The sequence below is a fragment of the Sorex araneus genome, chromosome 5, assembly GCF_027595985.1.
Source record: "Sorex araneus isolate mSorAra2 chromosome 5, mSorAra2.pri, whole genome shotgun sequence".
NCBI classification, from domain to species: Eukaryota; Metazoa; Chordata; class Mammalia; order Eulipotyphla; family Soricidae; genus Sorex; species Sorex araneus.
The window spans coordinates 143879804-143900763 of NC_073306.1; the positions used below are offsets into that span (position 1 = coordinate 143879804).

Here is a 20960-nt window from a genome sequence, read left to right on the forward strand (position 1 = left end):
CTTCCTTCCTTCCTTCCTTCCTTCCTTCCTTCCTTCCTCCCTTCCTTCCTTCCTCTTCTTTCTTTCCTTTCTTTTTTGGGGCCACACCCAGCAGTACTCAGGTCTTACTCCTAATTCTGCTCTCAGGGTCACTACTTGTGGGCTTTGGGGCTATGGGTTGCTAGGGTCTGCCACATGCAAGGCCAGCAGTCCTTGCTTTCTTCTCTCTCCCCCTCTCTCTCTTCTGGTCATCTTAGTGAAACCTGCTACATACAGGTCAGAGAGTGAGCACTGGGCTGAAGGTGCTGGTCTTGCATACACTCAATCTGGATTCATTCCCCAATGCCACACATATATGGTCTCCTGAACACTGCCAGGCCCCCTGAGAGCCAGGAGTAAGCCCTGACCTGGACATAGCCAGGTCTGCCCCCACAATAAAGTAAAATAAAACTATTACATATATTTGTGTCTTTTAAAAATGTTTATATATTGAATCACCATGAATATTGTTTCTTGTAGTAAGTTTAAATTTATAGAGCCTGGAATGCGGCTCCTATGGTAGGGCATGTGCCTTGCTGTGTGAAGTCTGGGGTTCAATTCCAGCACCTCAGCTAAAGAAGCCCTGGTTCCCCAAGACAAAAGACGGTGTGACCCCAAGAACTGCAACTACAACAAAAAATCAGGGACCCCTTGTCAATCCTGACTCTTGTGGAGGCCACTAATATCACTTCAGAAATAAGGAAACTTAGGGCTAGAGCGATAGCACACTGGTTGGGCGTTCGCCTTTCACATGGCTGACTCAAGTTCGATTCCTCCAACCCTCTCGGAGAGCCCAGCAAGCTACCGAGAGTATCGAGCCCGAACGGCAGAGCCTGGCAAGCTACCTGTGTGTATTGGATATGCCCAAAACAGTAACAATAAGTCTCTCAACGAGAGACATTACTGGTGCCCACTTGAACAAATCAATGAGCAACGGGATGACAGTGACAGCGTGGGGACCAGCTTCCAGGGAGCCCCACCTCAACCACTGGGTGGGAGGAGGCTGAAGGCCAACCCAGCCCGGCTGAGGGGAAGTCATGCTCTCCCTGCTATGTGGCTGGGCTTGGTGGGAGAGGGGCAGACACAGAGGACCATTCTCTTATGTGGGACATAAGCAAACCTAGTGGGGGTAACAAGCACCCAAAGGCACAGGACTGAGTGCTGGTCCATAATAGGAAGCATATCGTTATGGGGGACACTGGGATATGGTGGAGGGAGTGGTGACAGGATAGTTTACCTATGAAACCCGCCACTCAGTGCCTAAAAGAAAATTAAAAAAACACAAGAAGACCCAGAGCACAGGCCTCGGGGACATCAGAGCGTGGATCCAGGGAGATCCACCCAGAGAAGGCACATAAGCTAGCCCTGGCACCGCAATTTACTTCAGTTCAGATACCAAAAAGCTAGTGGAGACAAGCCAGCACAATTCTGGATATATAGCTAGAAAAAATAATAAGACTAAGGGAGAAAAACACAAAGGAACCAAAGCAAAAATCCATTAGGTCAAGATCAGACCTGGCTTTGGACATTTTCAATCCATAAATTTTTAAAATGCAACACTGAAAAAATTGTTTATCCTAGCCCTGAATGTAAGAATGAGGATTCAGAGTACTAAAGAATTTTTTAAAAGTGCAATGTGAGAAGCCAAACATTCTGAATTACAAATGTCGATCAATTCTGAGCCAGCATCACGAGGCGCCTGGCAGTGGAACGAGGGCATCATGGAGACTGACCCGGGGAGCAGGAGCACCAGAAGGGGCAGCTCCAGCCCCAGCTGATAGGGAGGAATGTGCGGCTGGCCCAGGCTCTGCACTCGCACAGAGAAGCCTTTGTTGGAAGACATCTGCTCTCAGAGGCACACACACAGTGAGCCGGGAGAAGAACAGAGTCGGACGGGGACTGGAGATGACTCAAGGGCTGCAGTGCAGGCCACTGGTGGGAAGCCTGAATTCAGTGTCTGGCACTGAGCATGGGCAGAAACCACCCCAAAGCACCCGAGTCAGGAGTAGCCCTTGGACGGGTACCACTAAATGTGTCTTCCAAATCAATAATCAAATACATAAAGCAATTAAAACATGGACAAAGAAGAGACTGCACGAGCAATTCATGCCTAGCATAAGCATGTGGCCATCATGATGGTGATCCCAAACCACAGGACAACCATGGGGAGACTACTCAGGGATGGCTTACAGGGGTTGGAGAGATAGGACAAGCACCCTGCACACACGTGGCCAGCCCAAGTTCAGTCCCCCATGCCCCATCTGTGACCTCTGAGCACAGAGCCGGGAGTAAGGCCTGAGCACCACCGGGTGTGCCTTCTTCAGAAGGGCTCACAGTCCAGTTTTCAGCTGCCACTCTGCAAGGAACAGTCCAGTGAATCCCGAAGAAAGCCTGTTGTCCTGGAACTACAATCTGGTGATGTCAACTAGTGATTAGGCAGAGAGCCCTGAGTGCAAGCCTGTGATAAAGGCTCCGAGGAAGTGAATGATGATGGCCTATGGTGCTAAGGGATGGACAGTCCAGGGTTCGACAGGTGGTCAAGAAGAAAGCTCCAAGGGCTGGAATATATGCCCTGCTTCTTCCAAGCCTCTAGCCCAATCTTCAAAATGGCATGACTTCCCAAGTACACTGGCTATGACCCTGGCGCCCCCAAGCACTGCTGGACTGAGCACGTAGCACAGCACTGTTAGTGTCCCCCACAGGGCACAACACTTCCGGGAGAGGCTGAATATTCAAGTATTGCTGAAGACATGTCCCCCACCCCACCCCCAAATGAATAAATAAATAGGTGAAAGTGATTCAGTGAGAGTGTCTGTCCTCCACCCCAGGCTGTATAGAGCTGGAAAGACGGACAGTATACTGACCATCACTTTTCTTGAGCCCAGCAGAGAGCTGGGTGTTCAGGAGAGAATGTATCCAAAATGGATCTGAGGAAACTGCCAGAGGCTGGAGAAGTCATCCAAGGGTGTCAGAGAAGGGCCTAACATCACACAGGCAGGACAAGATTCTTTCCTTCCCAACTGTGCCTAGAAAGCATGACTCATGACTCACAGGACAAGAGGTAGAGGGGAACAATCAGTTTCAGATGCCGCAGTCCTCAGGGTCAGCCTAGACAATCAGGAGAGCACGACCAGAAAGGGTGAAACAACCTGCCCACAACAAACTCGGGAGCATTTCAGAAATGCAGAATATCTGTCATGAATGGGACTGGAGAGAAAACAGTGGTTAAGGCATTTGCCTCACACAGGGCTGACCTTAGTTCAATTCCCAGCACCCCATATGGTCCTCCAAGACCCACCAGGAGTGAGTGCAGAGCCAGGAGTAAGCCCTGTGCATGCAAGTGTAGCCTCAAAACAAAGCAAATAAATCTGTCACCTAATGTAAAATACACAATCAATGTCCAACACCCAAAGCTTAGCACGTAAATAAAGAAACAGGAAAATAAATTCATGATGAAAATAATCATCTACTGAAAATAACCTTTAATGGACACATCAAAACGAGCATAAAGGACATTAAAATAGGTGGCTAAAGAGACAGTACAGAGGGGAAGGCACTTGCTTTCAACACAGCTGAAACCTAGTTCCGGTCCTGGCACCATATAAGGTCCCCTTAGCCCCACTAGGAGTGAGCAACAGTAGCCCAAAATTCAAAAGAGGAAAAACATTAAAAATTATTATAATCATAACAATTAGGGGCTAAAGCGATAGTACAGCAAGTAGGACATTTGCCTTGCATGCAGTTGCATGCAGTTGACCCGAGTTCAATCCCCTGGCACCCCACATGGTCTCCCAAGCACCGCCAGGAGTAATTCCTGAGTGCAAAACCAGAAGTAACCTCTAAGCATTGCTGGTTGTGACCCAAAAAGCAATATGATATATATATATATATATATATATATATATCAACTAAATGGAGATATAAATGGCACTAAAAAGATCAGGGGCTGGGAATATAGAACAGAGACTAAGGTGCTTGACTTGAATGCAGCTTTTGCACCATTGGACCCCTGGCATCACATACCCCGAGCCCAATCAGGAGTGAGCCCGGAGCATGGCCACTTGTGCTCCCCCCAAAGAAAATCCAAGCTGAATTTATATAAATAAAACTAATATTTAATATAAAATTTTAACTAACAAGAATGAATAACATATTTGACATGACAAAAGATTAGTGAACTTACTGAATAATATAAACTGAAACAAGAAAAAAAAGTGAAGAGAAGAATGAGTTCCAATGAGCTGTGGGACAAATGCAAGTGAATACACATTGTTAGGGTCTGGTATCGATAATTTCCCCCCTCTCTGAATCCACACAGAGTTCAGCCAGTAATGTAACACACAAGCGGAGTTTATTAAGTCAGCTAGCTGGGGCCGAGCTTTCAGGCAATACTAAAAGCAAGACGACGAACAAGAGAGAAGCCGAGAGTTTTATAGTCAATGCTTACATCATAGCTCACGCTTACAAATTCAAACAAAACCGTAAGTGAAAATTGCAAGTTTCATAATTCAGAAGAAAACATAATTTCAAATAGTACAAACAAACAGTTACAGATAGGTCACCTAGACATGTTTTCAGAACATTCTGGCGGCTGCCCACCCTGCCTGCGTCCCTTCTATAGATAGCAGATAGTGGTTATGAAACTATTTGCCAAGGCCGAGTTTACAGCCCAGTTGTCCTTCCCTTGCAGATGGCCGGGGGGAGAAGCGGGGTTTTAAGAAAAACAAAAAGGTTTAAGTAAAACAAGACGTGAAGCAGGAACCAGGCATGATGGAGTTGCTCTTGCCCCGCTCCGTGTCCAACAACATAATCATAAATGGAGTTCTCAGAGGAGAGGAGAGAAAAAGAAGAGCATGAAAAGCGTGTGAATAGTGGCCAACAATTTGAAAAATTTGATGAAAACTATAAACCTAACAGATCCAAGAGATTCACACAGAGACAAACAAAATGACACTAGAGAATATTTCATAATCAAGTTTTACAAAATTGGCATTAAAACTCTAGAAATAAGGCTGGAATGATGCAAGCAGGGAGGGTGCTTGCCTCACATGTGGCCAAGCTGGGTTCGACTTCCCATACGGGATCCTCTGAGTGCAGAGCCAGGTATAAGCTCTGAACACTGCTGGGTGTGGCCCCAAAACAAAACAAACAAAACAATAAAAACAAAATAACCATTAGAAGTAATCACAAAAAGAGATACATTATTCACAGGAAATAAGATAAGCATAACAATAGATTTCTCACTAGGAATTCTTTGAGAAGACTGACAGTAATGTCTTCAAAATACTAAAACACTTTGAATGGAAAACTGAACCTCACAAAAATCACTTTCAAAGTAAAGTAAAGATATTTACAAAAAATAGAGATATTTTCAAAAATTTTAAGAATTCATTAACAGCTGACCCACACCATAAGAAATGTTTTTAAAATGTGTACTTTAGGCAGAAGGAAAACAATACCAATAGAAATCAGGATGTACACAAGGAAATGACAAGCCCTGGAAAAAGAAACCATATGGGCACATAGCCCAGATTTTTATTACTTAAATCTATTTCAAATATCATGGGCTATGTTTTCTTGTAGCGCTAGAAACTGAACCTGTGCCTCATAATGCAAGGCATGTGACTCACCTCTGAGCGACCTCCTGGCCCTAAAAATGGACTATTTCAATAAAAAAATTTTAAATACACTGAAAATTATGTATAAAGTAAACTAAATAACAATGATAGCATAAATATCAGGAAAAGAGAAACATATCTATACTACTGAAGTGTTTTTGTTTTTTTTTTTACTTTTTTTGGGTTTTGGCCACACCCAGAAGTGCTCAGTGCTTATTCCTGGCTCTGCACTCAGGAATCACTTTTGGCAGTGTTGGGGGACTATATGGCATGCCGGGGATCGAACCTGGGCCAGTCATGTGCAAGGCAAGTGCCATAACTGCTGTAGTACTGCATAGCTTTCAATGGTGAACTCAACCCTGGGTTCTTGTGCCTTATATGTGGAGTGCTGGATAGACAGAGAGATCACGGTGGATCCGAGGGTAGCACAGGGGGATGGCACTTGCCTCACATGTGGCCCACCCTGTTTTAATCCCTGGTACCACATATGTTACCCCAAGAATCACCAGGAGTGATCCCTGAGCACAGAGCAGGAGAAGCTCCTCAGAACTGCTGTGTGTGACCCTAAACACTCACCCAAGAAAGACTGTAATAAATTAAAGATACATACTAGAAGCTCTGAATTAGTCCCTAAACTAATAAAACAAATAATTTTATTTAGAGCAAGCACATCATTAAAAATAAAAGGGGAAAAAAAACCAAAAGAGGATTATTTGAGAGTGTAATATTTGTAAATCCAAAACTGGACATGGAAAAGAGGGAAAGTAGGCTCCATTTTGCCTCCGGTCAGGATCCCCCACTTCCAAGGGCACCAGCCAGCTTGGCTAGGCCCCAAACACCCCAGCTAGGCCCAGGAAGGCCCCAGCCCAATCCTAGGGGCTCAAGGTAGGATGCTGCACTCACAACCACTTTGCCTCCAGGTCAGGACCCCCCAGAAGCATACAGTCACTAATGAGGCTGCACACTTCTTCCCTTCATCATTTTCCACAGAGAAAACACAGACATTCTCACTCTAGTCACCTATTCACACAACAGTAGACAAAAAACACCTCCTGGGTGCAAAAGTCACAAGAGGAAAGCAATGCAGAACTCCACCATGCTTCGTGAATGAAGATGGTAGCCCTGAAGGCTCAACAGAACCAGTTATGTGACCTTTATGAAAAGGACTGTAGAGAGAAAATGTTGAGGATGTTTAAGGAGTCCAAAGAAATAGTGGAACAGACAACTACTAAAACAAAAAGCGACATGAGGAAACTACAAGCAGAAATGACAGAAGTAAAGAATTTGGTACGGGGGCTGGAGTGATAGCACAGCAGGTAGGGCATTTGCCTTGCACGCAGCCGAACTGGGTTCAATTCCCAGCATCCCATATGGTCCCCTGAGCACTGCCAGAAATAATTCCTGAGTGCAGAGCCTGTGCATGCCGGGTGTGACTCAAAAAAAAAAAATTTGGTAGGTGAAATGAAAAACTCACTGGAAGGCCTCAGCAACAGAGCAATAGTAGCTGAGGACAAAATCAGTGAACTACAAGATGAAATGCAGAAAACCTCCAAAGAACATCAGCAGAAGATGGGAGAAAACAAAACAAAACTCCAATGAACAGCAGACAAGAGAGCACTGGTAGGAACTCAAAAGGAACAAACCAAAGGATGACCCTGATAAAGAAGCAACCGTCAAAGTAATCATTGCTGAGAAGTTTCCAGAGCTGGAGAGTGTATGTACCCAGATCCAGGAGGCCCAAACCCCAGCTGAAAGAGGGCCACATAAAAATACTCCAAGACACATCCTGATCAGAATGATAAAAAAACCATAGATAGAGTTAAAAATATCGAAGGCAGGAAGATTAAAGAAAGACATTACAAAAAAAGAAGAATAAAAAGGAGTGTAAGTAAGATTCACAGCAGATTTTCCTTCTTTTTTATATATATTTTTTATTTTATAAAGTAGTTCACAATATTTCATTACATTTAATATTCAAACACCAATCCCACCATCATTACACCTTCCCACCACCATATATTGGGTGTTTCCATCCCAAACCCCAATCCCTGCATCAAAGCAGAACCAAAATAATATATTTTGTATTGTTTGTTATGAAAAAAACCACTGAAAATTCTACAAAAAAAGTATCCTGGGAGGATTGTTGCATTCCATCCAGGCGCCATTAAGCCCTTCTATAAGAGATCACTAACATGTTAGAAGTTGAGCATTGTGTACATATATATGTATATATATATATATATATATATATATATACATATATATGTATATATGTAAAAAAAATTCCCTCTGTGATTGGTTGCTCCTGCTTTGAACTCCATCAAATGTGGTATGGTACTCTTGGAGTATGGGTAGGGTGTGTGGTATGAAGTGTTGCGGCAGCCGCATTTGCAGCCACGTGGTCCAGTAATAGGTTCACTCGTGGGTGAGACTCGGCCTGAGCATGTGGAGAGCGGCCGTGAGCATGGCGGTGGTTGAGTTCTGGGAGTTTTCATTTGCCGGGGCTGGGTCTCTTGCAGCGGGGAGGGCTCTCACCCGCCTCCCTCTGGGGTGACCCCAATGAAACAACCTCATAGCAGATTTTTCATATGAGACCCTATAGTCTGAAAACTGTTGGCCACATGCAAAAAATGAACTAAGACCCTTTCTAATGCCATGCACAAAAGTCAAAAGTCAAAACAAACGGATTAAAGACCTAGATATATAGCAGAGCATACCTCATTGCATCTTGCTAAACAGACATCACCAGTGACCAAACTGAAGATTGATGGGAGCACTGCAGGCAGTGAGTGCCCATTCTGTCCCCGACTCACAAGTGACTAAGGGATGGACCATAGCCTCATATGCTCTCACTCTGGACACAAAATAATTTGCACACTGAACAACTATAGCCCCATCAACAAATCATAGTACACATCCACTTGGCATGTATGGGAAACCAAAAGCCGGTGTGTGACTCACTTTCTTTGGAGAGTCACTCTGTTTTGAGGGCCTAAAATCACACCCGCATTATTTCTAAGGTGCCTATAGATAGGCATCTAATACTTCTGACATTTTATTTTTGTTTGTTTGTTTTTGGATCACACCTGGCAATGCTCAGGGGTTATTCCTGGATCTGCATTCAGGAATTAGTCCTGGCGGTGCTCAGAGGACTATATGGGATGCTGGGGATGGAACCCAGGTCAGCTTCACTCAAGGCAGATGCCCTCCCGGCTGTACTATTGCTCCGGCCCCAATTCAGACATTTTTGTTTGTTTTGAATCACCCACCCAGCAATGTTCAGAGGTTGCCCATGCTCTGCACTCAGGGACCACTGCTGGTGGTGCTTGAGATTGAACCTGAGTCAGCGGTGTGCAAAGCAAGTGCTTTACCCACTGTACTATCACTCTGGCTCCTACTAGTACTTAAATCTACAGACAGACTCATATCAATATCACAGACATGTAGCAAGGCATCTTAAATGAAATTTCAAATCACAAACATGGGCCAGAGAGTCAGCTCAATGGACTGAGTTCAGGCCCTGCATGGGCCTGACCCCTGGCACTGTCTGGTATTCCGAGCATCACTGGGAACAGCCCTCGAGCAGAGATGGAGCCTGCGGCAGGGGGGTAAAGCTGAGCACTCCCGGGTATGGCCTCCCAATTTTCCTTTTAGATCATAAAAGTGAGGTTGTAATTTTGTAGAAAAGTAGTATTTTGTAAATATATATGCAAAGCAAAACAGCTGAAAGGAGAATGGCTAAGAGGTTACACCTACATGGTGGAGTAACAGGAGGCTCATTCCTTTTAGTGTCTCCTTCTTTTTGACAAGCCCTGGGTGACTGACCTTGGGCTGGTAACTGGGAGGTGGGTGCTCGACTGTGAGTCATGGCCCTGGCAATGTCTTACATTTCTTCTCCCAACTAATGGAGCCGCTCTATAATGAGAAGGCAGTAATGAATTGTCTTCAGTTTAAAAGCTATAAAGACATTTAAAGTCAGCTGCCTTCAGTGTAAACAAACCTGTGTCATAAATTAAATGGCACTTAGAGTTTCGTTTTCATCAGCAGAAGCAGTTGTGAACAATGAAACAGCGGACACGGTTATCAGGGCAGCATACATTTCAACTCATTCTGGAAGTCAAGGCATCTCTCCAGTCCTAATCTGAGAGTAAAGTGGTCATTGGGCACGGACGGCCCTTCTGTCGTGGGCATGGGACTGCCTGGCTTCCTGAGTGCCACTGATTCCAGATAGGGGCCCTGTGTCTGGTGCTCCACCCTGGTCCCCAAACAGTCCGTGCTACAAAATATCAGGTGAATGGACAGGCACTGTCAACACGGTCTATCGTGGTGGGGCACGCAGACACACACACGGGCACAGAAATGAACTCACAGGGTGCTTGGCGGAGAGCCTCCCAGTCACAGTGCCAGTCTGATTCCACGTCGAGGAAACAACAGAGCCCTTTATGGTCAAAAGAGAATCAGTGTCAGGTGAAAGCGTGCCACACCTTGTGCCCAAAAGCCCACCCGTACCTGATGGGCACGGAAGGCAGCCAAAGCCCATGTGGGAACAGCACTAGGAGGGGGTGGTGGTCTTCATGTCACTTCAAACCCTATGAAGGAGGCTGGGCTATTTGCAACAAGGCAGGGCTGAGCATCCAGAGAGCTGTGGTCTCACTCTGCTACCTCGGAATTACAGAATCACTGTGCACAGACTCTTCGGGGATGGATCATGTCACGCATGCTGAGTGACCATGCAGAGGATGTGCAGATGCGAAAGCCCGTGGTCCGCACAGACCTTCCAGAGAAACGCAAGGTTTGCAGTGTCATGTCAGCAGACACACAGGGACTGGAATGATGAAAGCACGGCTCATGGTTTGACTTGGAACCTAGCCGTATCTGAACTCAGGTGTGAATCTAGGCCCAATACAGCCTTTTGGCTCAGATTCTTACCTCTTTCATGCATGACAGCAATCCATCTACAAAGGTTGACTTGATCTTGTGAACCTGGATTGCAAAGACAAAACTCACTTTCTTTAAGTACTTCAATAAACCAGGCCCGGGCAGACAGTGCAGGGGTGAAAGCACAGACCTTGATATGTCAGAGCCTGGGCTTGACCCCCAGGACCGCTGAGTGTGGCCCTAGAGGCGCCCGTTCATGGGCCTGAGTATTCAACTGAATGGCATGGTTGGATGAGAATCTGGGGTTCACTGGGCCTGGTTCTTGCCCCTTGCTTCCATTCCCCCGCCTACCTCTAATCAACAAGAGAAGCAGCGGCCGATGGGGTGTCACTGGGCCTGTCTTACAGATCTCACTTCACATGGCTCTGGGCCCAGAAGAGGTATCCAGCACTAAATAACAATGGCCCTCCGGGCAAAGTGCCACCCTGCTCTTTCTAACTGTATTCCATTCTTTGGCAAAAAGAGGAAAAGACCAGTGGTTGGTCTTTCCGCAGTGACCTCCTCCAGTACCCTCTGGCATGCCTTCTGGTTCCTTTATGACCCTTTACTCCTTTCAGGAGAAAAGTCAGGTTGCCTCCACCTTCCCTAAGAAATGCCATGACTCAGGACAGATCAGAGGCTCAGTGAGTGACTGCTCCATGGGCCGAGCTGTGCCAACAGTGACACATGTGGAGCCGCGGCAGGTCAGTGCCCCGTGTGGGAAGCTCAGACTGCAGGGAGGGACCTGGCCCAGCCAGAAACAGAGGAATGAGGTGACTAGGAGTGAGGGACAACAACCTACCCCCAAGTCACATGAGAATGACACCCTGTGTTCCCATCCCCTGCTGCCACCTATGACCCCCACTCAGCACTGGGCATGGCTGGAGACTCGGTCTTAGTCAGGACCAAGCAGGGCGAGTCCAGTCTGTCCCCACAGAACCCTGTCCAGCAGGCTTCCATGAACAAGGCTCCCCTGCTCCACCAGCTCCCTTTGGACAAAAAGGAACTTACCTGCCTATGCTCCAAAATTATCTTAGGCAACGGATGAAGGTCTTGTAGGATACGTAGCTGAAAAGAAAAAAAGCAGGTCATCAATTAATTCCTTCGCTTGTTTGAAGGGCTCCCAAGTGGCCCAGAGCATCTCGACCAACCAGGAGGCTCATGCTGAACCCAAAGATGCACTGCTGGAGACAGTGGGCACTGGGATGGTGCTATGGATCCCCAGTCCCCCACGCAGTCTCCAAGTCCACCAGGAGTGATCCCTACAGACCCCCAGCACCCCACACGGTCCCCAACCCACCAGGAGTGATCCCTACAGACCCCCAGCACCCACACGATCCCCAACCCACCCAGGAGTAATCCCTACAGACCCCAGCACCCCACACGGTCCCCAACCCACCAGGAGTAATCCCTACAGACCCCAGCACCCCACACGGTCCCCAACCCACCCAGGAGTAATCCCTACAGACCCCCAGCACCCCACACGGTCCCCGAGCCCATCAGGAGTGATCCCTGAGTGCAGAGCCAGGAGTGAACTCTAAGTACTGCTTGGTGTGCCCCCCGCCCCTGTCAAAGAAAAGGAAAAAAATCTATAAATGTGAAGCCCAGGAGTTTCAGAACACCCAAAAACCTGAATTAGTGTTCTGGGCCAAATGGCTGAGAACAGAAAAGGGATGAGGCAAGCTTAGTGGCAGCCACCAGGGAAAGCCCGTAGGACTGCAATCCGAGCGTGCTCAGAGGAGGCGGAGGGGCTCTGGGGTAGTGATTGGAGCCTGGCACTCTGGTGGCAGCCGTGGTATAACAGCGCCACCCAAACAGACAATAATATTGGTCTACACATATGCGATTAAAAAAAAATTAAGGACTAGGAGGCAACATTGCAATACGAGAATGGGTTTATTTGTATTCTTTGGGGGACGGGCACACCTGGAGGCACTTGATAGCTACTCGGCTCTGTGACTGGGGTTTACTCCTGGTAGTACTTGGGGAACCATGCAGCACTGAGGATATAGGCAATACAGAATCTTGTCCTGCTGAGCTATGTCTCCAGTCCTGGTTATTTTAATTTTAATTTTTTGGTGTTTGAGCCACATCTGGCATGCACAGGGACTATTCCTGACTCTGTGCTCAATGACTTCTGGCAGTGCCAGGAGACAATATATGGTGCTAGGGATTCAAACCAGAATCTGTGGCAAGCAAGGCAAATGTCTTAACTCTTGTACTATCCTTTTGTCCCTTTATTAACTTTTTGGATGGATTGGTTTGTGTCAGACCCAGCTATTCTCAGGGCTTATTCCTGGGTCTGTGTTCAGGGATCACTCCTGTTGGCACTTGAGAGACCCTAAGTGGGACCAAATTGGGGTCACCTATGAGCATGGAAAATTCCTACCTCCTATACTATCTCTTCAGTCCCCCTAGGTTCTTAGAGTCAAAATATGTCATGCTTATCAGACAGGACGAGATCATATGGACATTATTACTTGTGAGCTATTTCCAACATCAAGAAATATATCTCTCCAGGGACAACAGGCAGTTCCCAGGCAAATACATGCCTACCATGTCTGAAGCTGAGTACGAGACACCATGTGCCCTTCCAGCACCTCTCTGTGTGGCCAGTGAACCTGGCACAGGGCCCAAGTGAAGAACCACTGGTCTCTGCATAGCTGGCTGGGCCTAGTGTCCAGAACCCGAGTCCACTGAGCACGTGGCCCAAAGAAAGGAGGGGCCAGAGCAATAGTACAGTGGGGAGGGCACTTTCTTTACATATGGCCGACCTGGGTTTGACCCTCAGCATTCCATATTGCCCCCCAAGCCCAGCCTGGAGTGATTCCTGGGTACAGAGCAGGGCCGAAGCCCTAAGGGCAGCTGGGTGTGCCCCCACTAATTTTATCAATATTTGAATTCATTTCAACCCAGAATTTCTCAGATGTGATTCATAGGCTGGCTACACCAGAGTAACTTACTTCATTGGTCACTGTCATCCCATTGCTCATCGATTTGTTAAAGCGGGCACCAGTAACATCTCTCATTGAGAGACTTATTGTTACTGTTTTTGGCATATCCAATACACATGGGTAGCTTGCCAGGCTCTGCCCCGCGGGCTCGATACTCTCGGTAGCTTGCCGGGCTCTCCGAGAGGGGCAGAGGAATCGAACTCGGGTCGGTTGCGTGAAAGGCGAACACCCAACCACTGTGCTATTGCTCCAGCCACCCCCACTAAATAAAACCAAGATGAAAAGGATAAGAAATGAAATTGCATATTCCCCAGCAGGTCCCTGTTCCAACCATGCCCTAAGGTAACCACTGCCCGACCTCTATGGGCAAGGCTAAATTTTCTAATTTTTACTGTGTCCAGGGAAGAGGAGATTGTGGCTTTGTTTGCCCAAGCTAGGTCTGCGAGATCCATCCATGCTACCTCAAGGGAATTGTACTTGTATACCACACACATCACTTGTGCCAGTTGTTTGATTTTGGGGCTGCACCCTGGGTTGCTCCGGGCCATTCAGCCCATGTGCTCAGAAGAGCGCACGGTGCCAGGGATTGAACCTGAGCCTCATGTATGCAACACACATGTTCTAGTCCTCTGAACCCTCTCCTCAGCCCGGGATCCAGATGTCTGAATATTAGGCAATGATCTGTTCATCCCACCCTTGATATATGGACTATTTCCACTCTGGGGCTATTATGAAAAGTTCCTATGAACATAGGTACACAGGTCTTGGTTATCATATACCCATGGTTCTGTGGTACACATAAGGAAGGTAACATTTATAGATCATTTGCAGCAGAGGAAATAAACGTCAGACAGTTCTCCAAAGTAATACACCAATATAGACCACGTCAGCAACACACAAATATTCCACAAATTTGCTATTCTGGTAAATTGAAGGAATATCTCACCATAGTTCGTTTGGTTTTGGTTTGGAGGCACACAACCTGCCTGTGCTCAGGGATCACTTCTGGTGGGGCATGGGGAACCACATGAGGTGCCGGAATGGACCCAGGGTCAGTCGCATGCAAAGCAACACCTTCCCCGCTCTGCACTCTCTCTGGCCCCTCTCATCCGGACTTTAATAACAGTTCCCCACTAATATAGTCAGACTGCACAATCATACATCAGAGAATAATCTCTGGGTTGATGATGAGCCACATACACGGTGATGGTCCCGAGAGCCTAGGCGTGCAGAAGGCTGTGTGATCATATGGATGACATCACAGAACAATGCACTGAGCAGTAAGCACCCTCTGGTTAAGACACACAGAGCTGGGTGCATATGCTTAGTGTTACATCTTTCATTAAACCCCTGTCCACATCTTTTGCTCATTTAAACAACTGGTTAGTGTCTTTTCTTCTTCCTTTTGTTTTTGACCCACACCTGGTGACACTCAGGAGTTACTCCTGCCTCTGCACTCAGGAATCACACCTTGCGTGCTTGGGGGATCAAAAAGGGTGCCAGGGATTGAACTCAGGTCTGCTAGCAAGCGGCCTACCCTTCACACATACACTCTCTCTCTGGCCCTAGGTCTTTTTCTTCATGATTTGAAGAATTCATTATATTTAGACAAGGGTTTCCTTGTGAAATTATATTTATTGAAAATAAATTTCAACCTGTGGTGGCTTAGGGTTTTCAGCTCAGTAACGCTGTTACATAGACAGACGATTGTAAATCCCAATTGTTAAGTTGGTGACTTAGAATCAATCTTTTCCTTTGTATTGAATGGATTTGTGTTCTTCTTAAAAATATTTACGTATGTTGGGGCTGGAGCGATAGCACAGTGGGTGGGGCATTTGCCTTGCACTCGGCCAACCCGGGTTCGATTCCCAGCATCCCATATGGTCCCCTGAGCACCACCAGGAGTTAATTCCTGAGTGCATGAGCCAGGAGTAACCCCTGTGCATCGCCAGGTGTGATCTAAAAAGCCCCCCCCCCAAAAAAAAAGAAGAAAATATTTACCTACGTAAAGATCTTGAGAAATATATAATGTTTATATATGCATATATACACATATATATATATACATATATACATACTAGTCATGAGATCCAAAATGGCGCCAACACCTCCTGAACCCCTTGTACTCTCCTGAACCCAGCTTACCATCACGTCTTAGACAGTGCACGGTTCAACACACAAGGCAGAGAACTCTGCATGTGACCCCTGCTGGACATCGTTGGCTGTTTTGTAAGATTCAGATGGAGTGGCATGGGTGGAGCACGGAGGGACCTTGCCCGGCCGAATTGCAGCGCCGTTGGACATGAAGCTGTGGCAGCGGTGTGCACACTGGCTCATCCACTACAGGGTGCTGCCCGCTGACCACCAGGTGACCTGGGTCTCTGTTCGACCTGGCACAGACCCTCCACAACGGGGTCCTGCTCTGCCAGCTGCTCAGCAACCTCTGGGCACACTCCATCAATCTCAAGGAGGCTGCAGATGTCCCAGGTGCTGCCCAGAGATGCAGGCAGTGCATGTTCGTCAGTGTGCGGATTGTTACAACATGCCAGCTGACCAAAAGCTTGCTTTCGGTAGTCTGGAAACACCCATAAGGACGATTAGAGGCTGCCCCAAAAGCCTCCGTCCCTCTCAGAGAGCCTGGCGAGCTACCCGTGATGTATTTGATATGCCAAAAACAGTAACAGTAATAACAATAACATGCTCTTCTTGTTCCTGGAGGAAACAGATGCTGTTTGGGGCTGCACTGACAAGTGACAGGGATGAATGAAGATGTTACTGGTGCCCGCTAAAGCAATCAACGAACAACGGGATGATAGTGATAGTGATATACATACACACACACTTTTTTTTACACTTTTTTATACTTTTTTGTTTTATGCTTGTTATACAGTTTGGGGCGTTTGAGGACACACCTGCTGGTGTTGGGGGCTACTCCTGCTCTGTGCCTAGAAGTCACTCCTGGTGTTGCTCTGCAGATCATGTGCGGTGCTGGGGATTGAACCAGCGTTTGCTACATGCTAGGCAAGTGTCTTACTCTCTGCTATCTATCTGACCCTTTTGTTTTGCTTTTCCATATAAGTTTGGGGCTCAGTCTGCCAATTTCAAAAAGGAATTTTATTTTACTTTTTGGGGTTAGAGACCAAGTCCAGGGCCTCACACATGCAATTCGTGTGCTCTACTATGCATTCCTGCTGCTAGGTTTGAGTCAGGATTGTTTGGAATCTATACATCACTGTGGAGAGCGCTGCTGGTTAATTCTGAATGGAATGCATGAACCATGGGATTGACTCTCTGCCTGAATGGAGACAGTACAGAGCAGTGAGACACATAAGCAGGAGCAGGCAGGTCCTTGGTGTTGTACCAGAACTGAGGTCAGCTTAGCAAAGCCAGGCCTCATGGAGGGCAAGGAGGGGGACGCATACCCTAGGCTGAGAAGCCAGGTGGAGAAGGAGAATTCTTCCCCACTTCAGAGAGCAGTCAGAAATCTAGAAGACAGGGTGCTGGAGCGATAAGCACAGTGAGTAGAGCGTTAGCCTCGCAAGCAGCCGAGCCAGGTTTGATACCCAGCATCCCATATGGTCCCCCAAGCACCACCAGTATTAATTCCTGAATGTAGAGCCAGAAGTAACCCCTGAGCATCGCTGGGTGTGGCCCCAAAACAAAACAACCAAAAAAACTCAGAAAAAGATATGCAGATGACAATTAGTGTTGGCTTCCCTATCCCAGCTCTAGAAAAGCGCTGCTGGTTCTGGTTAAGGAGCGGAGCGGAGTGCCGTGGGACCTCAGAGCCTCGCTTTATCAGACGCTCCCGGCTGGCACCCATACCACATTCTTCCCCTCTTCGCCTCTCATGGCGCCACCCTGATCTCAAAGGCTGGTTTCTCAGAGATTAGCTTTCTGGTTCTCGATGTTTGCCGCTTCCTAGAATCAGCTGGGCTGCCTACACACACCTGACTCCACAAGAGGCTTTCCAGCACTCCTATGGGAGGAGAGGACCCTACGCCAGGATTGGACCTTCAGAGCATCTCTAGCCAAGGCTGGCTGACACCTCCAAGTGTCTTCTCACAGGCCTGGGGCTCACAGGCTCTCTGCACCATGGTCCTGTGAACACTTCCAACCTGTCAGCGTGTGAGCACCTAAATCCCACCTGCTTCTCTTACCTGTCCCTCGGTGGCAGTAATCTTTCCCTGCTCAGACCACACAAGGCAAACCAGGAGTGATTGCATACCCTGCCTTCTGCTTATGCCATGAGACATGTCTTTTTGTTCTGAAAAGCCCTGGAAACCCATCTAACTTCCCCCATCATCAATACAGATCAGACCACAGACACAGCCGGTTAACGATCTTCCTGTACACAACAGCCTGATGGAGGGGAAATCGGGCCACACCCAGCTGTGCGCAGGGCTTACTCCTGACTGTGTGTTAGGGTTCACTATTGGTGGTGTCTGGGGACAATATGCATTTGGTACAATATGTACCAAACTGGGGTTGGCTGCATGCAAGCTGTATGCTCTCTCCAGTGCTAAGAAGTGTCTCTTGTTACTATGATTCTTCATCATTTTTGTTATTGCTTGGGCATACCTGGCAGTCCTTAGGGTTTATTCCTGGCTCTGCACTCAGGGATCACTCCTAGGTGTGCTAGAGGGACCTTATGGGATGCCTCAAACCCAGGTCAGCCACATGAAAAGCAAATGCCCTACTCACTGTACAAGAACGCCAGCCCCATGAGCTGTCTTTTGAAACACAACTAATAGCTGTGAGAAAGAGGAGACCAGCCTCCTGCAAGCATGCAGAGCTGGGGGGATATGGAGCAGCAGGAAATCCAGTCCTTGCCTGTGGAAATGCAAAATGGAGCAGCCTCTCTGGAGCAGTATGAGGTTGTCTCACTGCCTAGCTCAGCCACTCTGCTCTGTGGTTTCCCCAAAGGAGCCGAAACTCCAAACGGTATAAAACCAGGACTGGGGGCAGTCAAGGTGCCCCTCGGTAAGCGAAAGGAAAGTGCGAAACATGGTGCATTTGCAAAGGCTCCAACCATGCAGCCTGTGAGGCTGGCCCCTGGATCAGGGCTGGGGTAAGGGCCATCCTCATGGATCTGTGTCATCGGGTCCTTGTCTAAAAACAGCCACAAAGTGGCCCCAGCAGCAACCATGGACAGGGGAGGGGGGTGGGGAGGGTGGGGCGGAGGGGTGGGCTGATGTAGGCCCATCCTTTGTGATCAGTGCTCGGGGCTGACAGTGGGGGAGACCGAGATGGTGGGGTGGGACAAAAGGGGAAGTCTACAAACCTGACCCTCCGTCTTGCTATGACCCTAAAGCTGCTTTAACATACATCAGTCCACACAATGCAAGGTACTCCCTTATTTGAACATTTCACCTGAAGTCCCTGGCCGTCCCAACGCCTTGAGAGCACCGCATGCTCCGGTCACCTCAGGCCCTGAGGTTTGGGTACCCAGCACATTCTAGAGCTCCTAAGGGATAAGCCAGTCTGGACCGTTTCCTATTGCCTGTTCTTGCTCCATAGGGCCCAGCTTCCTCGGTAACGGCACAGAAATGAGGATGTGTTTGGAATTAAATGAGACGAATACTACATATGGAAGCATAAGGGATTCGTTTCAGACTTATCACAGGCAGTGGGAACGCCCCGACACAGAACAGAGTCCACACCCAGCTCCAGCTAAGTCCCCGCTGAGCAGCGAGCAGGCACGAAGGAGGCCAGCTCAGGAGATCACACAAATGTCACAGAGGAAACCTGGCAGAGGAGGATGGTATGGAGTGGGTGCACAAGAGCAGTGCTCATGGAGACCTGATGCAGGGAAGCAAGAGGAGCCTTGACCGACCATTCAGAACCACACAGTTATTCTGGAGTGAAGGCTGGTTTTCCGGTTGCTCAGTTAGGAGAGAAAGACTCAGAGAATTTCCACTGATTGTGTCTTGGGGATTAAACAATGCCAGCCACAGTTCTTGCTCTCTCTTCAAGAGCAGCACAGGAAGAGTCACACTCTCTCTTGCCTATCTTTTCTGTCTGAAGAGCGAAGGAGCAGCAAAGAAAGGGCAACAGTGCCAGCTGGTGCCAGGACAGAGAATAAGTCAGCCCGCGCCTCTGCACGGGGCAATAACAGCTTGCCCAGGGCCTAAGTCTGCTACGTGGGGCTCTAGCTGGGAGGGTCCTGCTCCCTGCTGTCCCTGAGCCCTGCAGGCCAGTTCCAGGCTACCTGATTCTGTGGATGTGTAAAAACAAGCCAGAGAGAACTTTGATCGCATGACCTGCACCTAGTGGGACTGGCAAAGAGGCAGCTAAGGGAAAGGAAGGGCGCATGCAGGAAACGAAGAGGCATTGAACCATCACTACAGTCAGAGGTGTGACCACAGGCCTTTGAGAAATCAGACTGCAGGCTGACTGCAGCCAGCAGAGGAATCTGTGGGGAGTGCCTTGTGCCTGAGGCAAGAGTTTGTGTTTGGCAGGATGCTGGGAAGAGGAGGGCTGAGCAGTGGCATGGCAGGACCAGACCCTCCCTGGAGAGCTCGGGTTTTATTCTGAGAGCCATGGGAAAGTGAGCAAGCATAAGTCAGGTGAGAAAAAGGACTTCAGGAGTGAAGTGGCAGTGGGGGAAGGTGGACCTCGGTGGGAGTCGGGAGGGGCGCAGGCAGACGAAAGAGCATGTCTCCAGTTTGTTTGGTTTGGTTCTAAGGACATACCCAGAGGCTCACTTCCGGCTCTGTGTTCAGGGATCACTCCTGCAGGGATCCAGGGACCATATGGGGCTTTGGGGACTGAACCCAGGCCAGCCACATGAAAGCAAGTTTCCTACTTGCTGTACTATCAGCTCTCCAGACCCTTAGGAATACTTTCTAGGAAGAGAAGCTAAAAGTTGCAATGGGTCAGATTGAAAGAAAATCAAAGATAATTCCTAGGGCTTTAATGAATAATAATAAACATTCTTTAGGGTTTTTGAGAGTGCATGTGTCAGTCATAGCCATAAATTCTATTACACACACATGCACATACACACACTTCCCTAAGTACTATTACACACACATAAAATTCCCTAAGTATTATTAGACACACACACACACACACACACTTCCCTAAGTACTATTACACACACATAGACTTCCCTAAGTATTATTAGACACACACACACACTTCCTTAAGTACTATTACACACACATAGACTTCCCTAAGTATTATTAGACATACACACACTTCCCTAAGTACTATTACACACACATAGACTTCCCTAAGTATTATTAGACACACACACACACACTTCCCTAAGTACTATTACACACACATAGACTTCCCTAAGTATTATTAGACACACACACACACACACACTTCCCTAAGTACTATTACACACACATAGACTTCCCTTAAGTATTATTAGACACACACACACACACACACACACACTACATACACACACACTTTCCATAAGATGTCAGCCTGGAAAATG

The 20960-nt window shown here is 47.6% G+C and overlaps 1 protein-coding gene across 1 annotated transcript in view; it reads right to left on the bottom strand.

The window, feature by feature from the left end:
• POLN (DNA polymerase nu) overlaps positions 1–20960 on the bottom strand; it is a 107810-nt gene that overhangs the window by 34141 nt on the left and 52709 nt on the right. Inside the window, exons 12-14 of the mRNA XM_055137330.1 lie at positions 11565–11621; positions 10566–10619; positions 10006–10074 (exon numbers count right to left, since the gene is read on the bottom strand). Coding sequence (XP_054993305.1) covers positions 10006–10074; positions 10566–10619; positions 11565–11621 — 180 coding nt within the window. The remainder of the gene's footprint in view (positions 1–10005; positions 10075–10565; positions 10620–11564; positions 11622–20960) is intronic.